The 21,679-nt window shown below is 41.9% G+C and overlaps 1 protein-coding gene across 1 annotated transcript in view; it reads right to left on the reverse strand.

The window, feature by feature from the left end:
* The window catches only part of RECK (reversion inducing cysteine rich protein with kazal motifs), a 76,747-nt gene extending 64,291 nt beyond the window's left edge, over positions 1-12,456 (reverse strand). Inside the window, exon 1 of the mRNA XM_066256776.1 lies at positions 12,283-12,456. Coding sequence (XP_066112873.1) covers positions 12,283-12,382 — 100 coding nt within the window. The 5' untranslated portion in view covers positions 12,383-12,456. The remainder of the gene's footprint in view (positions 1-12,282) is intronic.
* Between the last annotated feature and the right edge of the window lie 9,223 nt (positions 12,457-21,679).

Genomic DNA, 21,679 nt, shown 5'->3' on the forward strand with positions numbered 1-21,679 from the left:
TCTTGAAGTTCTAAACATTTGACAAAAATTTGAAAGAACATATCAAAATTTCACTAAATTTCAGAAGGAAAATGGCTGTTAGTTACTTTCTTAGAAGCTCTAATTCAAGGGAGGGCCCAATCACTCATGAGGAGGTTTTCTCACAACACCTCACCCCCTGCCATGCTATACTATGCTACTCCCACCTTCTAAGATTCTGCTATATCCTCAGCCTCATTAGAATGAGAACAGGCAGAAAAAGGGAGGGCTCTCCTATGATACTGGTGTGCTTTTTTGAAATGCTCTAAAGGTTGCCACTTTCTACTAGTCTCTAACAGTGATTTTCAACCTGATGGCACATATAAACTACTAAAAATTCTGTGGCACACCAAAATGACCTGATAAATAAAATAGGTGTGATTTTGATCCATTCACACCAGACGGTTATTGTTCTGTTGGCTGTGGTCATGTTTTTAATTTGACAGTCTAGGTCAGTGCCCCTGACTAATCAGTCAGGTATGGCATGTTTTAAAAATTCTTGCAGCACACCGGTTGAAAATTGCTGTTCTAACAGAAAGGTCATTTGAGGGCAAAACATCCAGCAATCACAAGCAAAGATAATTTAGGATAGCATATGGTCCCAATAAAGCATAGGCTTAGCAAAAAAAGTAAACAATCAGGCACACCAGAGTCTGATCTGGGAATAGGGATTTTTTAAAAACTTTCTTAGAGCAAAGGTTTATTTAGAACAGAAACATAAAATGTGTTATAATTAAAACTTCAATAACAATGGAAGGTTTTATAAAAAATATAAAAAGTCTATTTTTTCTATTTAATGATGAAGGTAAAATTCATAGTAGACTGACCACTCTCAAGTTACATTTTTGAGATAATTCTTTTTTTCATTAAGAAAATATGAAAAATGACCTATATGCTCTCAATGTCCTGCCAGAACATGTGTGGACATTTTGACATATTTCCTTTCAGTCTTTCCAAAACCCTGACATTTCTGACAAAATGGGATTAAAGAGGGTAGCCTGATGTCATCTGGCTGTAACTCCTTTACCCCTCACAACCAAGCATTCCTCTGTAATTGTACACTTCCTCCCTGAAGAAAACAGCCCCCTTCCCTCAAAAAGGGTAGGGGACCGGGCCTGACCTGTGGTGGCGCAGTGGATAAAGCGTCAACCTGGAAATGCTGAGGTCGCTGGTTCGAAACCCTGGGCTTGCCTGGTCAAGGCACATATGGGAGTTGATGCTTCCAGCTCCTCCCCCCCTTCTCTCTCTCTGTCTCTCCTCTCTCTCTCCCCCTCTCCTCTCTAAAATGAATAAATAAATAAATGCTTAAAAAAAAAAAAGGGTAGGGGACCTATGCTCCAATGCATTTTACCCTCTATTCTTAACCATAGCCATTACTATATTGGTACACATCTTTCTTCCTTTGGAACAAAAAGTTATTAGAATATTTAACAATAAATATTTTCAAGAAATACAGGTCTACAAATAGGCATCAATTTATATGTCTTCATTAAAAACAGGGGAAGGGGCCCTGCTGAGTTGGCGCAGGGGTAGAGTGTTAGCCTCGCATGTGGATATCCTGGGTTCAATTCCTGGTCAGAGCCCACAGAAGAAGTGACCATCAGCTTCTCCACCCCCACCCCCCACCCTGCCTTTCCCTCTCACAGCCACTGCTCCACTGGTTCAAGCGAAGTTGGCTTCAAGTGCTGAGGATGGTGCTGTGCCCCCTGCCTCAAGTGCTAAAAAATGGCTTAGTTGCTGAGCAATGGAGCAATGGCCCCAGCTGGGCAGAGCGTTGCCCCCTTGCTGGGTGGATCCTGGTTGGGCACATGCAGGATAGGAGTCTGTCTCTCTGCCTCCCCTTCTTTCACTAAAATGAAACAAAAAATTTAAAAATAAAAAGAATGGGGAAGCCTGACCAGGCGGTGGTGCAGTGGATAGAGCGTTGGACTGGGATGCCGAGGACCCAGGTTCGAGACCCCAAGGTCACCAGCTTGAGCGTGGGCTCATCTGGTTTGAGCAAAAAGCTCACCAGCTTGGACCCAAGGTCACTGGCTCAAGCGAGGGGTTACTCGGTCTGCTGAAGGCCTGCGGTCAAGGCGCATATGAGAAAGCAATCAATGAACAACTAAGGTGTCGTAATACGCAACGAAAAACTAATATTGATGCTTCTCATCTCTCCGTTCCTGTCTGTCTGTCCCTGTCTATCCCTCTCTCTGACTCTCTCTGGGAAAGGGTTTCAAAAGCAATTAATGTGGCAATTAAAGTTCTTTGTCATTTTTAGAACTATTAAAATGGATTAATTGAGTCAACTATTATAGTGCAAAAAACTCTTCAAAGCCTAATGTTTTTATAAATTGAATTTTAATAGGGTGACGCTGGTTAACATAATTATACAGGTTTCAGTTGTCCAGTTCTACAACATATCTCTGACAATCATATTGTGTGTGTGTTACCCAAGTCAAGTCTTCATCAATCACCACTTATCCCTCCATACCCTCTCCTCCTCTAACCCCAAGGCCTAATGTTTTAAACAAAAGACAAAAAAATTTGTTTTTATAATTTGATTATAATCTAATTTATGTTCTTCAAGAAAAATTCTTATTCTCATCAAACAGAGCCAAACAAATAAAGGCAAACTAGTTGAAAATAATTTTTGATATTGACATAATAAAAATAAGGCCCTGACCAGTTGGCTCAGCGGTAGAGTGATGGCCTGGTGTATGGAAGTCCTGGGTTTGATTCCCAGTGAGGGCACACAGGAGAAGCAACCATCGGCTTCTCCACCGCTTCCCTCCCTTTTCTCTCTCTCTCTCTTCCCCTACTGTAACCATGACTCGAATGGTTCGAGTAAGTTGGCCCTGGGCATTGAGATGGCTCCATGGCCTTGCCTCAGGTGCTAAAATAGCTTGGTTGCTGAGCAACAGAGCAGCGGCCCCAGATGGGCAGAGCATCTCCCTATAGGGCGCTTGCCTGGTGGATCCTGGTTGGGGCACATGCAGGAGTCTAGCTCTCTGCCTCCCCGCCTCTCACTTAAAAAAAAAAAAGCACAAATGTTAAAGACATAAGACATTAAAGACGTAAGAATGAATGTCCAATTTTGCATTCTTATTCCAAGAGTCTGTAATTATAAAATTAATAAAAACCCAAAATGATTACTAAACACCATGCATGTTGTGTTCAAGGTATTAGTGTAACTTAGAACTACGTAAACAGAATTATTCAATAATTAGAAACATCAAGGTTTGGTTGCTGGTTTGGGCCACATGTGTACTAAAGATAGGCAAGAAAGCAGGAAGTACATGATACAGCCACAAGGGAAAAATGCAACTTCTAAGACCAACCAGCATTAAAAAAACAAATACACAACCTAATTTAAACTAAAATATTCATAGAATTACAAGACTTTTGAAGTTAAAAGAGATTTTGCCACAGAAGCTTCCCAAAAACTATAATAAAATTTGGTTAATGAAAACCCATTCTTGTTTTCTCTTCTAAAGAAAATAAGATTCCCTCTAGTTAATGTTATCCTAAAGAATTACAAAACTAGAACATATATGTCCCAAACTATTGGTGGGGAATTACTAAATCTGAGTTGATACTGAAAAAAAGGCATTCTAAGTAAAAAAGACATGTTAATAAAAAATCTGATCCAACTTTCAAATTTTTATTTTCAAAACAGCCTGGAAATTGACAACCACTTTAAAAACATTAAATGAAAACTGCAACTTTAACATATGCATTCTTGCAATTGTCACATTTATCCCTTTAAAAATGTTTGTATGTGTATAGATGTGTGTGTGCATTTACACACATGTACATATATAGACTATATCATCAGCCAAGAGCCAAACAGTAAAATGATTATCCATATATTCAATCATTTGGACTCAATATTACTAACATCTTGTCATACTATTTTATGTATCTATCTGGACAGATGTATACTTTGGGTTTTTTTTGAGTCATTTGCAACTTACAGCTATCTTTCTCCATTGCTTTTCTCATACTGCACCACTACTACAACAACCAATTATGTTCATTTGATTCTATTACCAATATGATTGCCAGATTAATTTTTGGGTTAATTTTGGGTATCTGTGTGTTGTCATTGTTGTATTTAGGTTATTTAAGGCACTACTATTCTAGTCAGGCTGGAAACATTAACAGTTAACTCCTCTCTCATCATTTTATTTCTGTACTTACACTAAACTCAGATTGGCTGTAACCTTCTTGTACCCACTTAGCAGTGGTCAGCTCAAAAAACTTTTATTCAATCGTTAATAATAATTTCCCAGTTATACAATGCCTTTTTATGAGGGAAAAATAGTACCACTTCAGTACCACATTTCATATGGTGATCAGCCCATAATTTAGCAAACACCATATGAGTTTTTGGCCTAAGTCAAAAGATAAATTGGCCTGACTGGTGGTAGTGCAGTAGATAGAGCATCAACCTGGGATCCTGAGGTCCAAGGTTTGAAACTCCCAGGCTGGCATGAGTGCAGGTTCTCCAGCTTGAACGCGGGGTTGTTGGGTTGAGCAGGGGATCTTCAAAATGATCCCAAAGTATCTAGCTTGAGCCCAAGGTCACTGGCTTGAGCAAGGGGTCACTTGCTCAGTTTGAGTCCCCCAGCCCCCGCGAAGGCAGGTATGAGAAGCATTTAATGAGCAACTAAAGTGGCATAATTATAAATTGATGCTTTGCATCTCTCCCTTCCTGTCTCTCTTTTTCACATACACACAACACACACAAAAGGATAAATTGATCCCAATCATATATTCACGCTCATAGATATGTAAGTGGTTGGTAGTGGATTCTGCAGCTGTAAGGTGAAGAAGAGTTGGGGCTGGAAGAAATGAAGTTTTATGTTGGTACAGAAACCTTGAGTTAAAAAAGGCAGCTGGCTGGTAGAGAATGGGAAATACAAGAGATGCACAAGAGAGAACCAATCAGAGGTAGAGAGACTGTCTCCAAAAGCAGTCTAGTTCCTGGCAGCTTTCCAGTTCCTACAACAGTCCTTGAGGTTACACTGTGCTGAATTTCATACCTGTGGATTTCCATGTGCTCCCCTATTAGGTGCTATATAACTAGCCCCCAAATCCTCAACCACCTAGGTTTCTGTCCCCTTGGGAGTCAAAAGAACCTTAACCCAGACGTTCATCATTATGAAACAACTAAAGCAAATGACTCTCTTAAGGTCTTCCCCACTACATGCTAATAGCCAGTATTCTTGGATAACTCCCTCCCCCACTCTATGCTGCAGGCCTCCCATTTACTTTTAAAAGTGTGAATGTAAAAATAATAAATGAGAGTGCAAATGCCTGACTTCCAGTGGTACAGTACATGGTCAGGATGTTTCTCTTACTATCACTTTCTTAGTCTTCATGTTATCTATGTGCTTTACATCCATCATACTATGTGCTATATACTTGATTAAATCACATGATTTTTCCTTAAATATGTTCTTCAGATTTAGAATATAAGTGGATACATACTAATATAACCACATAATATGTATTAGCAATATAGATATTTCACATTTTTCATGATATTTAACATCTGAATTTCCCACTAAACCCCATAAAACAGAGACCATGTCTGTTTTCTTTTTTAAACAAATGCAGATAAATTTATTTGTTTGTTTATTTTGAGAGGAAAGGAGAGAAAGAGGGGAAAAGGGAGGAAGGGGCACAGGGAGAAGGAAAGAGGGAGAGAGGGAGAAAGAAGAGAGAGAGGGAGAGAGGAGAGAGAAAGAGAGAGACAGAGACAGAGAGAGAAAGGTAGGGAGGCATTAACTCAAACTCACTGTTCCACTTAGTTGTGTCACTGATTGCTTCTCATATGTGCCCTGACTGGGGCTCGAGCAAGCAACCCGGTTTCGAACTAGTGACCTTGGTGCTCAGAGATGACACTATCCACTGTGCCACTCACTGGCCAGGGCAGAGACTTTCACTTACCACTTTATACCTAGTGTCTATCATTGTGTCTAGCACTATTACCAGCTTAACAAATATCTGCTGAATAGATTACTGACAAGTATGGACTTTAGTTTAATAAGCAATGGGCCTGTGGGAGTTACTCCTAATATCTATCCTAAACATGTTGAAAAATGGAACTTTTGATTCTCTTCCTGGCTCATCTTTCAACTTCCTCCAATTTACTCCTCCCCATCTTTGTGACCTCAGCAAATGATATTAATCTTTACTTTGTTGCTCAAGGTAAAAATCTATGCATAATATATTTTTTTTTTTCTTTCTGAAGCTGGAAATGGGGAAAGACAGTCAGACTCCCGCATGCGCCCGACCGGGATCCACCCGGCACGCCCACCGGGGCAATGCTCTGCCCACCAGGGGGCGATGCTCTGCCCCTCCGGGGCGTTGCTCTGCCGTGACCAGAGCCACTCTAGCACCTGGGGCAGAGGCCAAGGAGCCATCCCCAGTGCCCGGGCCATCTTTGCTCCAATGGAGCCTTGGCTGCGGGAGGGGAAGAGAGAGACAGAGAGGAAGGAGGGGGCGGGGGTGGAGAAGCAAATGGGCGCTTCTCCTATGTGCCCTGGCCGGGAATCGAACCCGGGTCCCCCGCATGCCAGGCCGACGCTCTACTGCTGAGCCAACCAGCCAGGGCCTCTATGCATAATCTTAAATTTCTCCTTCCTTCACTTCCTACATTCAAACCTTCAGCAATACACCTTGGGCCACTCTGCTCTAAGTCACCATTATCTTCTGCTTCAACCTCTGCAGTGGGCTTCTCTAGTCAGTTTTTACTCCTATCCACTATGATTACTTTAAAAAATTTAGCAGCAGCCAGAGTGATCTAAAATATAAATCAAAGCACATATCTCTTAAAAGTCTACTGGTTTTCATTTGCAAGGCCCAGCACCATTTAGCCCTAGTCTACTCTCTTGTTCATTTTGTTGCAACCATACTGATGCTTTGCTCTTTCTTGCCTTAGGGCCTCTGTACTTTGTCCCTACTTATCTTTTTGAAGGACAGCACCTTCATATCTTCAGACCTTGATCTTGAACCTTATCTTCTAGAAGAGGCCTCTCATCATCACTATGTAAAGAACCACTCTCCCTCTACTTACATAATTCTGTTATTATCTGGTCCCTTTATTGTATACTCATCACTATCAGAAATCATCTCACTTATCTGTTTATTGTCTGTCTCTCCTCCACTAGAATGTAAGCTCAAGAGCATCAATCCTACACATAGATTAGTGCCTTACATATAGTAAGCACTCAATAAATATTTTTTGAATAAACAAATACTTGTAGTATGTTTTGCTCTTTTAAAATCCACATTTTTACTAATAAAAACTACCTCTTGACATCATCCCACTTTCTTCTAGAAGTGGCACACAGTGAAAAGTATGATTGCTTAAATCTATGGATATGACAGAAACTTTTAGCAGCATAGCAGAATAAAGTCATATCTGGTCTGTCACCAAGCCTAGTTCTTTCTGCAGTGTGTGGGCCAAGATACTTTTTTTTCAGAGAAAGAGAGTCAGAGAGAGGGATAGACAGGGGCAGACAGACAGGAATGGAGAGAGATGAGAAGCATCAATCACCAGTTTTTGTTGTGACACCTTAGTTGTTCACTGATTGCTTTCTCTTATGTGCCTTGACTGTGGGCCTTCAGCAGACCGAGTAACCCCTTGCTCGAGCCAGCGACCCTGGGTCCAAGCTGGTGAGCTTTGCTCAAACCAGATGAGCCCGCACTCAAGCTAGCGACCTTGGGGTCTCGAACCGGGGTCCTCCATATCCCAGTCTGATGCTCTATCCACTGTGCCACCACCTGGTCAGGCCCAAGATACTTCTTTGGAAAGAAAAATCTGCTTCTTATTACTTTCCTCCAGATAAGCATTTGCTTTTTCTAACTTAAAATTTATTTCATTCTTCTTCAGGATTTTGGGTTGACTATTACATAATTCCATAAATGTCAACTTATTAAAACCTACTGCCAAGTTTTACATCTTTCCCTCTTTTGTACTGTTACAAAACATCTTAAATAGAAACAGAGGTATTATCAGGTGCCATGACGGATCCAAAGCTTAAGGTCCCATCCCATCCTTCAAGGGGAACACTAGAAGTGTGTGTTGGGTGGGGGGATAGGAGAACAGGGATGGGATTGAGAAATTCACTGGAATAGGAAGTATGGCTTACCCTAGTGTAGAGGGTGTGATCAAACTACTTAAGAGATGATAATCATTGAGCAAGTAATATCATTCCCTTTATCCATACTTGTGCCCCCTACCCCCAAACACAGAAATGAAAATCTCTAAATCAGAACCGATAAGACTTACAAAACCTTATACCAGAGGAGACAGGAATACCCAACACTGAAAGGGCTCAAGACAGGAAAGAAACCTGAGCAGGAATACAAGCTTAGCCTTCATTGAAATACAATTTAATTTTGTGACCTTGTTTTTTGTTTAGGATTAAAGAATATTTTCCACACTTTCTACAGATATACAGTGGAAGTTTTTGTCCATTGTACTACTCAGTGGTCTTTATGAAAAAAAACCACTAATATATGTTTCCTAGAATTTAGTACAAGGGATAGATCTCACTTTTAGGTCAAACTGAAAATTTTCTCTTAACCAAACAATGCAAAGCCTATGCTGTTTGGACTTTTAGAACTGGAAGGGCTTAGTCCAGTGTTCCCTTTTCCTTTACTTTCCTTCCTTCTTTGTTTTCTTTCCTTTCTCTTTCTTTTTTTTTTTTCCTCTCTCTCTCTTTCTTCCTTTTAAAATTTATTTACTGATTTTTAGAGAGACAGATAGAAACATTGATCTGTTCCTGTAAGTGCCCTGATGGGAAATGAACCAGCAATCTCTGCACAATGGGACAATGCTCTAACCAACTGAGCTATCTGGACAGGGCTAGCCCAGTGTTTTCTACAGTGAGCTTTAGGTGCTATGAAGGAAAAAAGAGTTCTATAACAACCAAGTTTCTATCTTTCTATAGCAATTTTTTTCCTTTTATGTGAGAGGCTGGGAGGCAGAGACAGACTTCTGCATGCACCGTGACCAGGATCCACCCAGCAAGCCCACTGGGTGGTGATGCTCTGCCCATCTGGGGCCGTTGCTCCACTGCTCAGGAATGGAGCCATTTTAGCACCTGAGGTGGAGGCCATGGAGCCATCCTCAGCACCTGGGGCCAGCTTGCTCAAACCGCTTGAGCCATGGCTGCAGGGGAGAGGGGGAGGGAGAGAAGAGGGAGAGAAGAGAGAGAGAGAGAGAGAAAGAGAGAGAGAGAGAGAGAGAGAGAAAAGGGGGAGGGGTGGAGAAGCAGATAGTCACTTTTCCTGTGTGCCCTGACCCAGAATTGAACCCGCGACTTCCACAAGCTAGGCCAACACTCTACTGCTAAGCAATCAGCCAGGGCTGTAATAATTTTACTGATATAAATCATGTTAAAGTGATTAAAGATGGAGGCTAGTGGACAAAAGTGACTTTATGTCCTTTAGCAGCTTACCTACACAAATCAAAACCTAAACCTATAATACTTAAAAGACTAAGAAATTGAAACCTAAGGACAAGCAATCACAGTCACTTAGGCTTTCCCAAATAAAGCACCCATTTAAGCTATAGCCAAACAATTTCTTTGCTTTGTTTACACCTCTCCTGTATGAAAGTCTTTCTCCAGCTCCTGTCACTACTCATGTGGTGCTGCCTGTTTGAATCAATGATTGCGCAAATAAAATCTTAAATTTTTAAAAAAATTTAAAAATTGATTTTAGAGAGAGAGGAAAGGAGGGGGGAGGGGGGAAAGAGAGAGAGAGAGAGAAACACTGGTTTGCTGTTCCAGTTATTTTTGCATTCATTGACTGATTCTTGTATGTGCCCTGACCAGAGATCGCACATGCAACCTCGGCATAGCGGGGATGACACTCTAACCAACTGAGCTATCCTGCCAGGGACCTAAACTCTTAAACTTTTAATATGCCTCAGTTTATATATTAACAATCATACAATACAAAATTCATCCTTTTAAAGTGTACAAGTCAGTTGTTTTTAGCTTATGCATGGAATTGTGCACTATCACTACAATCTAGATAGAATATTCTCATCATCCTAAAAAGAAACCCCATACCCATTAGCACTCGTTTCCTCATTCCCCCAGCAAAGAAGTTTCTTTACCACAGGAATCCCTGGCCCCTTTATTGGGAATCTAACATGTTTTATAAATTTACAAGAAAGAGCTACAATGTGCAGTGTTTCCTAAACTCATTTAATAACTAGTAATTCAATGTTTAGCTATATACTAGTCTAAATGCTCAATTCTTACAAAAAAAAAAATCTATGATGCCTGGCCTGTGGTGGCACAGTGGATAGAGTATCAATCTGGAATGCTGAGGTCATCAGTTCAAAATCCTGGGCTTGCCTGGTTGAGGCACATACAGGAAGCAACTACTAAGAGTTGATGCTTCCTGCTCCTCTCCCCCTTTCTCTCTCTCTCCCCCCTCTCTCTCTAAAACAAGAAAAATCAATAAACAAAAGATCTATGAGATATATACAATAAATGGGGATATTAAAGCACAATAGGACTAAGGCTAAGTAACGTGTTCAAATATTCTTAACTACATGCTACTATCACCCAGAGAATCGACTAGTTGTGAGAGGGGAATGAACAACTGGTACTCTATGGACCATAACTTTGGAAATGCTTTGGTTCAATATCTTTAAGTTACTGAGATGAATGGGGCCCAGAAAGGTAAGCTTATGTAGTTAAGAACACAGGGCATTTTCTTTTTTCCTCTGGTTTGATTTCCATCTAATTGACAGCTAAATTTAAAACCCAATTACAATGAACTAAGCCCAGGTTCCTGACATAATTCTCTCCCTTCTTTAAAAATGTTCTTGCCAAAAAAAAAAAAAAAAAACTTTAACATGCAAGCTACCTTAAAATCCTGTTGAGGCCTGACCAGGCAGTGGCACAGTGGATAGAGCGTTGGACTGGGATGCAGAGGACCCAGGTTCGAGACCCTGAGGTCACCAGCTTGAGCGTGGGCTCATCTGGTTTGAGCAAAGCTCACCAGCTTGGACCCAAGGTCGCTGGCTCAAGCAAGGGGTTACTCAGTCTGCTGAAGGCCCATGGTCAAGGCACATATGAGAAAGCAATCAATGAACAACTAAGGTGTCACAACAAAAAACTGATGATTGATGCTTCTCATCTCTCCGTTCCTGTCTGTCTGTCCCTATCTATCCCTCTCTCTCTCGCTCTGTCTCTGAAAAAAATAAAAAAATAAATAAAATTAAAAAAAATCCTGTTGAGGTTCATTTTGCTTTTTCTAGGTGTAAGCTCTTTCAGTAAGCAAATGCATGTATACGGTAAATCTCAGCCATCTTTTAATGTCTAGTGCAGCTGTGGGGGGAACACCCAAATTTCCTCCCACACCAGTGGGACGTCATCTCTCTTCCTCTGGGCACCCACAGTCCTTTACCTCCTCTGGACACTCCACCTTGAATCCCAGCAGCGTGTGTCCTGTCGCACCCCACTTCCTAGCCAGGGAGCTAGGGAGGGCAGGGGTTCGCATCAACTCCGAAAGCCCCGCACGGGGGAGAGCTCAGTAAGTACAGCACTGAACTTTCCTATCCACTCCTGGTTTAAGTCCTTCTCAGCAAAAACAAAACTCTCCCCAGCCTGCCAGCCCGCAGAGAGCGGGGCTGACGGATTTCTAACGCCCCCCGCCGGGGCCAGCGCCGTCCCGGGCCCACCGCGCACGCACCGCGGACCGCAGCGGAGTCGGAGGCAGAAAGCCTGGGCCCGGTCTCCTCTGAGACGTGAACCTGGAAGGGGGCTGGGCCCGTCAGTGCTCGCCGCCCAGGTCTGCCTTTCCGAACCCGGGGAGGGTCAAGTAACAGTGACTGGTCAGGGCGGTGGTGGGTGGCTGCACCTCCGAAGCCCACCCAACCCTCGCGACGATCCTGGGCGAAGGAATTTCACCCTTTTCTGACAGAGACCCGAGCGGGGAGGAGATATGGGTCGAGCCGAGGTCCCCTGTCCGGTAGGTGACAGAGCAAGGCCTCGAACATGGGTCACCCCTCCCAGTTGAGCAGATTTTCGAGGCGAGGAGAACGAGCGTGGAGAGGGATCCTCCCTCGTCCCGCCTCGATACTCGTCCCCGCCGGCCGGGACCTGCGGCTCCGGGGTCACCGGACGTGAGCTGGGTCCGGGGGTCGCGACCCCCCCCACCCCGCCCCCAGCCCCGCGCCATCTTGGAGCGCCGAGGCGGCCGCTCCGGACCGCCCGAACCGCTGCTCCAGCATTTACTCACCCGCACTGCCCGGAGGCAGGCCGCCCTCCACCTCCGCGACCCCCGCCACGGCCAGGAGAAGCAGCAGCGCAAATCGCGGGGAGGCCCGGGCGGTCGCCATGTCCGGGCCGGGAGGTCCGGAGCCGCGGGATGCTCGGACCCAGTTCGGCCGCCGCGGCTGCTCGCGGAGGCCCCGCCCCCGCCCCCTGGACCTTTGATGATTGGCTGCAGCGCGCTCAAGCCCCACCCCTCGGCCGCAAGAAGTTTCCCAAACCTGCTGGGGGCGGGAACGTGCCGGCGACCCCGGCTCTTTGTTATGGCCCTGCTGTACGTCGGCTTCTGCAATGGAGACCCCCTGCCAGTGCTCTCCAGGAGGGGAGTCAGAGAAGGTCAGAGCTGAAGAGCTCTTAGGACACCTCTACCACCTTCCGAGGTTTGCAGATAGGGTTACTCAGGTTCAGAGAGGGAACTGACCTGCTCTGCCCAAGATTACACTGTAAATTCGCCTGAGAACTAAGACAAAGTCCAAGGCTGAACCAAGTAACTTCTCCCTTTCACAAACCCTCGATAATCCACTCAATATCCTTTCTGCTCAGACACTGCCTCATACTCGAAGAAGGAGCGTCACCTGGGACAACTCGGCCTCCCCTAACGTCTGAGGAGCTAGCTCTGCCGCAGACATGGTCCCCCTGACAAGGGCCCGAGGCAGAGATTTGCCTCCGAAGTTCTTTGACACTGGTAGCTTCAATGTGTCTTTGATGTACTATTAAGTGCCTAATTTCATAAGGAAAAGGTTGAGAGAGGAATGCTTGCGTATCTACATATGGAGAGCCTCAAATGTCAGGTTTAGACTTGTTTTAAGAAACAGTTTGGAGATGGATCCTCACTCGGCCCCTTACCTCTCTCCTCCCCCGCAGCTATTGTGGGGAATGTTTGAAAAGGTGCAGTGGCCAGCGGAGCACGCACTCTTTCGCTCTTTCCTTTCTGCCTTTCTTTCTGTGTTTAGAATTAAAATTTTTAACTCCTTAATATTATTAAATATGCAGACTAATGACCTATCTTCATGGCTTATAGCAATCGGTCCACCTATTGAATGAATAACCTTGGGAGTGATATCAATTAATTACCTGTATGATCCCATTTTTGTATATGGAAAAATGTTTACATTTCCCTTATTGTCTCATAATCTCCTTTGACAGGTTTCCAACTTTCAAACGAAGTCCATATATTGAAATTGGTTTGTATGTCTTTTAAGTCTCTTTATGCCTAGTCTCTCTCTAAGTTTACAAAAATAAAGCATGACTAAGTCACAATCTTTCTAAAATGTCTGCTCTGATGACAACTCTCTCACTTCAAACTTTCTGAGAGGCTACCTATTTTCTTATGGGATAGAATGATGTACCACTATTTAACATGATGTCAGAGGTTCTTAGCAATTGGACCCTGTTGGGCAGATAAAATATATTTTGCTCACTTTGTTAAAGGTGGCATCGCCCACGTGGAAGCCGCTCGCCCAGGTGATTGCTTGGGATGGGCGTGATTGTATTAATGTGTATTGGGGGAGGGCTTTTGTGCCAAAAGGTTTTAAAAAGGAAGAGAGATCACGTTGTTCCAATGGTGAGAAGAGTGATTACGTTCTAGGAGGAGCCAATGCTGTAGGGGAGCAGAGTAAGGCCATGTGGAGGAGAGGAGAGGCAGCCAAGATGGCAGAGTGCTGAAGGAGAAGCCAGTTTATGCAGTTTGTACAGAGAGAAGGAGATGAGGAATAGAGGTGAATAAGGCTACTGAGCTAGAAACCTTTGATTCTAGGAAACTCGGATAAGTCAGTGGCTCTGGGAGCCCTGAATGAAAAGGGAAGTGTTTTCTCACTGTGTGTATTTCTTGCCCGCTGGCTGCAAGCTCAGATTAAAGCTAATGGCTCACCAGTTCTTGGCTCCATTGTTTCATTACTGTGTGTTTGAATCTAATGTGAACCTGCATGGGCCAGGCGGCTCTGATGGTGGTGGTGACTACTGGCTTCATAGACCCAATCAGCTTTTTCAGCTTCATCACCACACCCTCCCTGTATCCTCTCAGAACCTCTTATCTTGTTCCAGATCACTTAATTGCTTTCACCCCTCTTTCACAACATGTGCCTCCTCTGCCCTCAATTCCCCAATTCTTGTGGTAACCCAGCTCAGCTGAGGGAACTAAGATGGTTACTCTGGGCCCAACTGTGCCCTAGATAGATTCTGAGCAGGAAGAGGGCTCTGTGTAAAGTGACTGACACCTCTTGCTTTACCTGGGACTGTCCTGGTTTTAAAACTGAAAGCCCACTGTCCCAGGAACCTTGTTAGTCCCAGGCAAAACGGGACAGTCAGTTTCCTTAGTTCTGTGCACCTCAGAAAATGTCATAAGGGAAGCGTGTGAGGTGTTCCATATAGAAAAATGGGGATAATTAATTGATAACCATTCCCAAGGTAATTCAATAGGAGGACCGATTGCTATAAGCCGTGGAGATGGGTCGTTAGACCATTGGGTTCCTATATTAGTTTCCTGGGCTGCTGTAACAAAACATCACACACTGGATGGCTTAAACAACAAAGTTATGTCTCAGAGTTGTTGAAACCAGAAGGTTGAGATCAAAGTGTTGGCAGGGTTGGTTCCTTTGAGAGCTGTGAGGGAATATCTGATTCATGCCTCTCTCTTAGCTTCACTGGTTTGCAGGCAATCTTTGACACTTCCTGACTTGTGGATGCATTATCTTGATCTCTGCTTTCATGTTCACATGCAATCCTCTTGTGTGTACGTGTCCATCCAAATTTCTGCTTTTTATAAGAACACCAGTCATATTGGTTTAGGAGCCCACACTACTCCAATATAACCTCATCTTAACTAAATATGTCTGCATTAATCACTATTTCTAAATAGGGTCACATTCTGAGGAACTGAGGTTAGGACTTCAACATATGAATTTTGGGAAGGGGCACACAATTCAACCTGTAACAGTAGCAAATGAAAGACCACCCACCCTTTTAGAAATCATTGACTCTCTGAAGGAGAGGCTGAAGAAGAGGAAATGGGTAAAGGACTGGACAGCTGCTGTTCAAAGATTCTAAGTCCCCCAATAACAGGAGTAGTTGAACTCATCTCAGCTGTCTCACAGAAGTGATACCCAAGCTCTTAAGCACAAAGAGAATGCTTGAATACTTGGAGATCTCTTGGCTATAGAATCAGAAATGACTTTATTTCCAGGTAACTCTTGTGAGCTACGGCAGCAGAGTTGATCTGGATGAGTATATCAATGTAGTTATGCTAGTGAGGCTGAGGGGCTCTGGTAGTAGAGACAATTTCTCTAATACCAAGATGTGTAATTGGGGCAGACATGTTAGAAGAATGGCTAAATCTGAGTTGTGATAATGAGCCATTAAGTGGAAGCCACTTGAGATCCTCCCACCAAGGAAGATGGCTGACCAGCTATTGTATCCTGAGGGAAGTCAGGAAATAGGGAGATTGAGGCCCTTCTTGGCCACACATTCTCTGGTTCACTGTCTGGATCATTAACCCTCCCGTGAAGGAAGTCTAATAGCAGATGGGACCTGGAGACTCTATTGACTACTATCCACTGAGACAAATAGTTGGACACTGGCCGCAGGTATGGTCAGTAGGCTTGAACAAACAGCACATCTATTTTAGATTACTTTGCTGTTTTGTGATGAAGCTAATAGCTTATCTCCAGTTTCCCTCCATTCAGACCATGAGAGAAAACAGCAATGTAAGGTAGTGGAAAGTGCATGGGCTCCAGACATACCTGAGTCCAAATTGCACTCTACCATTAACTAGCTGGGTGACCTTGTGCAAAGTCTTTTAACGTCTCTTTCCTTTACTTTTATCTACAACTTCTTGAGAAGATTAAAGAGTTATAAATGTGAGAATCCACATTCCAGTAAAACTGGAAAACTAAAATTTGACATAACAATTTTACTCAGTATTGATGTAACTACACAAAATTTTATATGCAACATGTAGACTCTTTTTTTAAATTCACCATTTTTTAAAAATTTTTATTTATTTATTTTTACAGTGACAGAGAGACAGATAGGGACAGACAGACAGGAATGGAGAGAGATAAGAAGCATCAATCATCAGTTTTTCCTTGCGACACCTTAGTTGTTCATTGATAGCTCTCTCATATGTGCCTTGACCGTGGGCCTTCAGCAGACCGAGTAACCCCTTGCTTGAGGTGAGCCTTGCTCAAACCAGATGAGCCTGCGCTCAAGCTGGCGACCTTGGGTCTCGAACCTGGGTCGCCGCATCCCAGTCCGACGCTCTATCCACTACGCCACCGCCTGGTCAGGCCGTAGACTTTTAACATAACAGAATTTGGCCTTTATAAACTAGCTTACACATAAAGTTACTCTTTGCTTATCTCACATTTACAAATATTGGAGTAGTTTAAAGAACCTAAAGTGAAGCTTGATTAGTATTGAGCACTGTCTTGCTATAATTAATTGTATCCAGATTCTAGGAAAAATAAATACTGGAAGTTGAAAAAGAAAAGAAGGCATATTTAAAATGTCTAACACAGTGCTTGACAAACAGTGAATGATGTTAAACATTCTGAATTGTAATGAGAGATGAGGGCAACCTTCAACTTGAGCCACAGGACTGACTGGTTGGATTTACTCCCACCTTACTCTCTGACTCCTCCCGAGGAGAGAAGAGTCAAAAAGCTTAGTTGCACTAACAGGGGAGCCACTAGCCACATGTGGCATTTGAGTATTTGAAATGTAGCAAGTTCAAATTGAAATGTTCTGACACCAGATTTTAAAGACTTGGTATGAAAACTGGAAAGTAAAATATTATTAAAATTAATTTCACCTATTTCTTTTTACTTTTTTTTAATTTAATTTAATTTTTTTATTTTATTTATTCATTTTTTTTTAGAGAGGAGAGAGAGGTAGAGAGAGAGAGGAGAGAGAGAAAGGGGGAGGAGCCGGAAGCATCAACTCCCATATGTGCCTTGACCAAGCAAGCCCAGGGTTTCAAACCGGCGACCTCAGCATTTCCAGGTCAACGCTTTATCCACTGCGCCACCACAGGTCAGGCTCTTTTTACTTTTTTAAAAAATATGTTTTATTTTTAGAGCAGTTTTTTTTTTTTTTAATTTGAGAGAGAGAGGAAGGGTGAGAGAGAGAGAGAAACATCAATTTGTTGTTCCACTTATTTATGCATTAATTGGTTGATTCTTGTATATGCCTTAACCAGGGATCAAACCCATAACTTTTGCATATCAGAACGAGGCTCTGTTCAACTGATCAACCCTGCCAGGGCCTAGAACAGTTTTAGGTTTATAGCAAAACTGAGTATAAGGTACAGAGATTTCCCATAACCTTCTGCCCTAACAGGGGCACAGACCCCTCCACTATCAACATCCTGCACCAGAGTGGTACCTTTGTTGCAATCAGTGAACCTACACTGACACAGCATTATCACCCAGAGTCCGTAGTTTACATTATGGTTCATTCTTCTTTTTATTTTTTAATTTTTTAAATTGAATTTTAGAGAGGGAGGGAGAGAGAAAGAGAGAAACTAATTTGTTGTTCTACTTAGTTATGCATTCATTGGTTGATTCTTGTATGTTCTCTGACCGGGGATCAAACCCCCAACCTTGGCTCTTGGTGTATCAGGATGACATTCTAACTAACTGAGCTACTTTGGCCAGATCAGGGTTCAGTTTTGGTATTATACACATTCTATGGGTTTTTGATAAATGCATAACATCATTTATCCACCATTATTCTTTTTACTTTATTTTTTAATGTAGCTATTAAAAAACTTAAGATTATGAATGTGGTTCACTTTGAGGCTTACATAGTTCTATTCTGCAGCACTGATATAATTATTTTCATTCTGAATAAAGAAAGGTTAATGCTTACAGATCATTATGGCACTTTAAAAATGTTACTTGCCAGTGATTTTGCTCTGACCTCAAAACCATCTTTCTGCAATTTATCTATTTATTTATTTATTTGAGAGAGAGAGAGAGAGAGAGAGAGTCAGGATGTGAGAGAGATGAGAAGCATCAACTCATAGCTGTGTCACTTTCAGTTGTTCATTGATTGCTTCTCATCTGTGCCTTGATGTGGTGGGATAGGAGGCTCAAGCCCAGCCAGTGACCCCTTGCTGAAGTCAGCTACCTTTGTCTTCAAGCCAGTGACCACTGGGCTCAAGCCAGCTACCATTGGGATCATTTTGATGATCCAACATTCAATCCAGTGAGCCTGCACTCAAGCCAGTGACCTCGGTTTCAAACCCAGGCCCTCAGAGTCCCAGTTGATGCTATCCCAGTCAGGCCACCTTTCTGCATTTTAGATAAATAAAACCCCTCAAACCTTTGGATTTGTGTTTGTGTAATATAGTTTCCCTATTATTTTACTTTGAACCCGTCTGCTCTTTTTAAATTGTAAGTAGGTATGTTGTGGAAATCATGTTGTTGGTTGTATTTTTTTCTTTTTAATTAAATCTGACAACATCTGTCTTTTAATTGGAATATTTAGGTAAGTTATATATAATATAATTATTGATATGGTTGAGTTTAAATCTTCTATCTTTTCCTATTTGTTCTATTTTTCTTTTTTTTTCAATTTTTTTCCCTTCTACATTCTTTTGGAAAATTAGAGTATTTGGAGTGTTATTTTTACGATTTCTTTGATCTAGTCTATTAGCTCATTAGCTCTACATCTTGCTTTATTTTTCAATAGGTGCCCTAGGGTTTACAGTATACATTTTAACTTATTACAGTCTACCTTCAAATAATGCTTCATGTAAAGTATTTCTAAGGCTCTTCATTCTTTTATGTAGGTCCAGACTTTTCTCTGGTATCTGAAGAAAGATAAACTTTTTGAATAAGATCATGGCAGGTTTTGTTGAGTTTAATTAACTAGGACCACATATATTATTTCCTGGACTTTATACATAATAATTTTCTGAAGTTAATTTTTACTGGAAATAATTTTTTTCTGGATTTGTTTAGCCTAAACACATTTTCTTAGCATGAACTGGCCTATCTTAATAAGGAAGAGGCCCATTTTAAATTATTTAAGATTTTATATCTGGTTTTATATGTATATAATGGGCTAATTTTTGAATATTAATTAATATATTTTTTATTCCCAGTAATTCTTTCACTAGAACTAAAACATGAGGGTAAGGCATTTATTTCTTCAGGGATGATTATTAGAGTAGAAAAGTAGACAAAAAGGAAAATTCCTAGCACTTTGATTTTAAAATAGACATTTAAAATTCTAGGCAGAGACAGTCATTTTAAGAGTAAAAGTTTCTGAGATATCAGAACCTAACCTGAAAGGCATAAAATACTTGTATGAACAATAAACTTGGCAGAATACTGTGATCTGTCCGATACAGTCCCTCCCAATTCTATCAGTTCCCACCAACTTGATTTGTTCTGATAGGGCAGGAGGAGAGCTCCTGCAGGAGAAGGGGTCCCTTGTGGGGGGCTGAGGTGGAGTGGGGCCCCAGAAAGGCTTTAGAATGTGAAATAAGAGGGTATGTGAGCCTCACTTCCCATGGAGCTCAGGAAAGTGGCACACCTCATAAAATTCCACTGCACTCAGCATAATGCAGGTATAGAGTGGATGTAAGCTAGTATGTCCTGTTCCTTGCTCCCGACCTAGAAGTACCACAGAAAAGTATCTGAATGGTTTCTATGCTCTTCAAGAGGGGCAAGGCAGGAGCTAGGTGAAAGCTGAGTGCCCGAAGAGCCTCAAGATTAGAATGAGGAGGCTGTAGCTGTTATTTGCATGGCCTGTACAACTGGATACCAGATGGAGATGCAGGTGCCAACACGGATTCACAAGGACAACTGAGGACCAGATGTCCTGCCTTCTTCCACAGTTCCAGTGGGTTTAGCTCTCTCTATTTCTCTTAAAATTGAGGAGGGATTTTGGGAGAGATCTTAACTAAGCTGAGGTCCCACTGAATTGACTAAAATTAAGTTTTAGTCGTTCAGCAAGAAGGACACTTGCAGAGACAACTAGCTGTACATCAAAGTTCTGTGCAACCCTTCTAGAAGTTATTATTTGGAAGCAACTTCCAAGCCAGAGAAAACATTTCTTAACTGCTTTTATGTTCACTGTATTTAATTACTGGAATATGACCTTGGAGAGCAAGGGATCCCTGGGCCTTGGAGCTGAATCCTTGTATCTGACCCCCCCATTGACACCTATATTGAGATCTCACAGGAGGAAGAAAAGTCCTCCACAGGTATCCAACACCAATATGTTATAAAATTTAGCATTGTGACTTTCAGTCTGAAACGCTGGTACAATATCCTGCCAGCCTTCAGTGAGCCCTCTAAGGGCAGGAGCCTATGAGTATGAAATTGTCCCCATTCTTTGCCTGTTTATTTCGGTAATTTTCAAACTTGAAGTTATTTTTATTTTTTAGCAGTGGGATTTTTTTCCTAATAAAATCTTACAGAATACTAATATGTAAAATAGAAAAAAAGCTGTGTTTTATTGCTACATTTAAAGTTCAAATTTATAACAATTATTAGATCCAAAGATAATAAATGAGAGTTTGATGAACACAAAAACTTGAAATCTAGAATTGTGGATGATAATTGTAGTCACACCAGTTTCAGCGTCCAATTTCTTTTTATTCTTTAAATATTTTATTTATTGATTTTATAGAGAGAGGAGAAAGGGATGGGGAACAGGAAGTATCAAATCATAGTTGCTTCACTTTAGTTGTTCATTGATTGCTTCTCACATATGCCTTGACTCGGCAAGCCTAGGGTTTTGAACCAGCAACCTCAGCTAGGCCTTCAGCTTCCAATTTATTTCTGTGTTTTGTTTTGGTTGCCTGCTATAAGGGAAATCCTGATTCGTATAAATGAGTAGGTTGCAAAGGGTCACGGTTTTTGAAATATTCAATAGCTCACCTTGAAATCTCAGACTACTCTTTATTTAAATTAAGATGGAAGCTTGAGAAAGAAGTACTGAGAAATTTTTGTTTTAAGATCCACTCATAAAAACTTATATCTATATTGAAACCTGCATACAGATGTTTATAGCAGCTTTTTCATAATTGGCAAAATTTGGAAGCAACCAAGATGTCTATAAATAAACTGTGGAATATTATTCAACACTAAAATGAAATGATCAAGCCATGAAAAGACATGGAGGAAACTTAAAAAGCATATTACTAAGCAAAAGAAGCCAGTCTGAAAAGGTTACATATTGTATAACTTCAATTATATAACATTCTGGAAAAGGCAAAATTGTAGGGGCAGTAAAAAGATTAGTGGTTGTCAGGGGTTGAGGGGAGGGAGGGATGAAGAAGTAGAGCACACAGGATTTTTAGGGTTATGAATTGTACACTGTAATGGTGGACACATGTCATTATACATTTGTCC

Source organism: Saccopteryx bilineata, chromosome 2 (assembly GCF_036850765.1).
Source record: "Saccopteryx bilineata isolate mSacBil1 chromosome 2, mSacBil1_pri_phased_curated, whole genome shotgun sequence".
Taxonomy (NCBI): Eukaryota; Metazoa; Chordata; class Mammalia; order Chiroptera; family Emballonuridae; genus Saccopteryx; species Saccopteryx bilineata.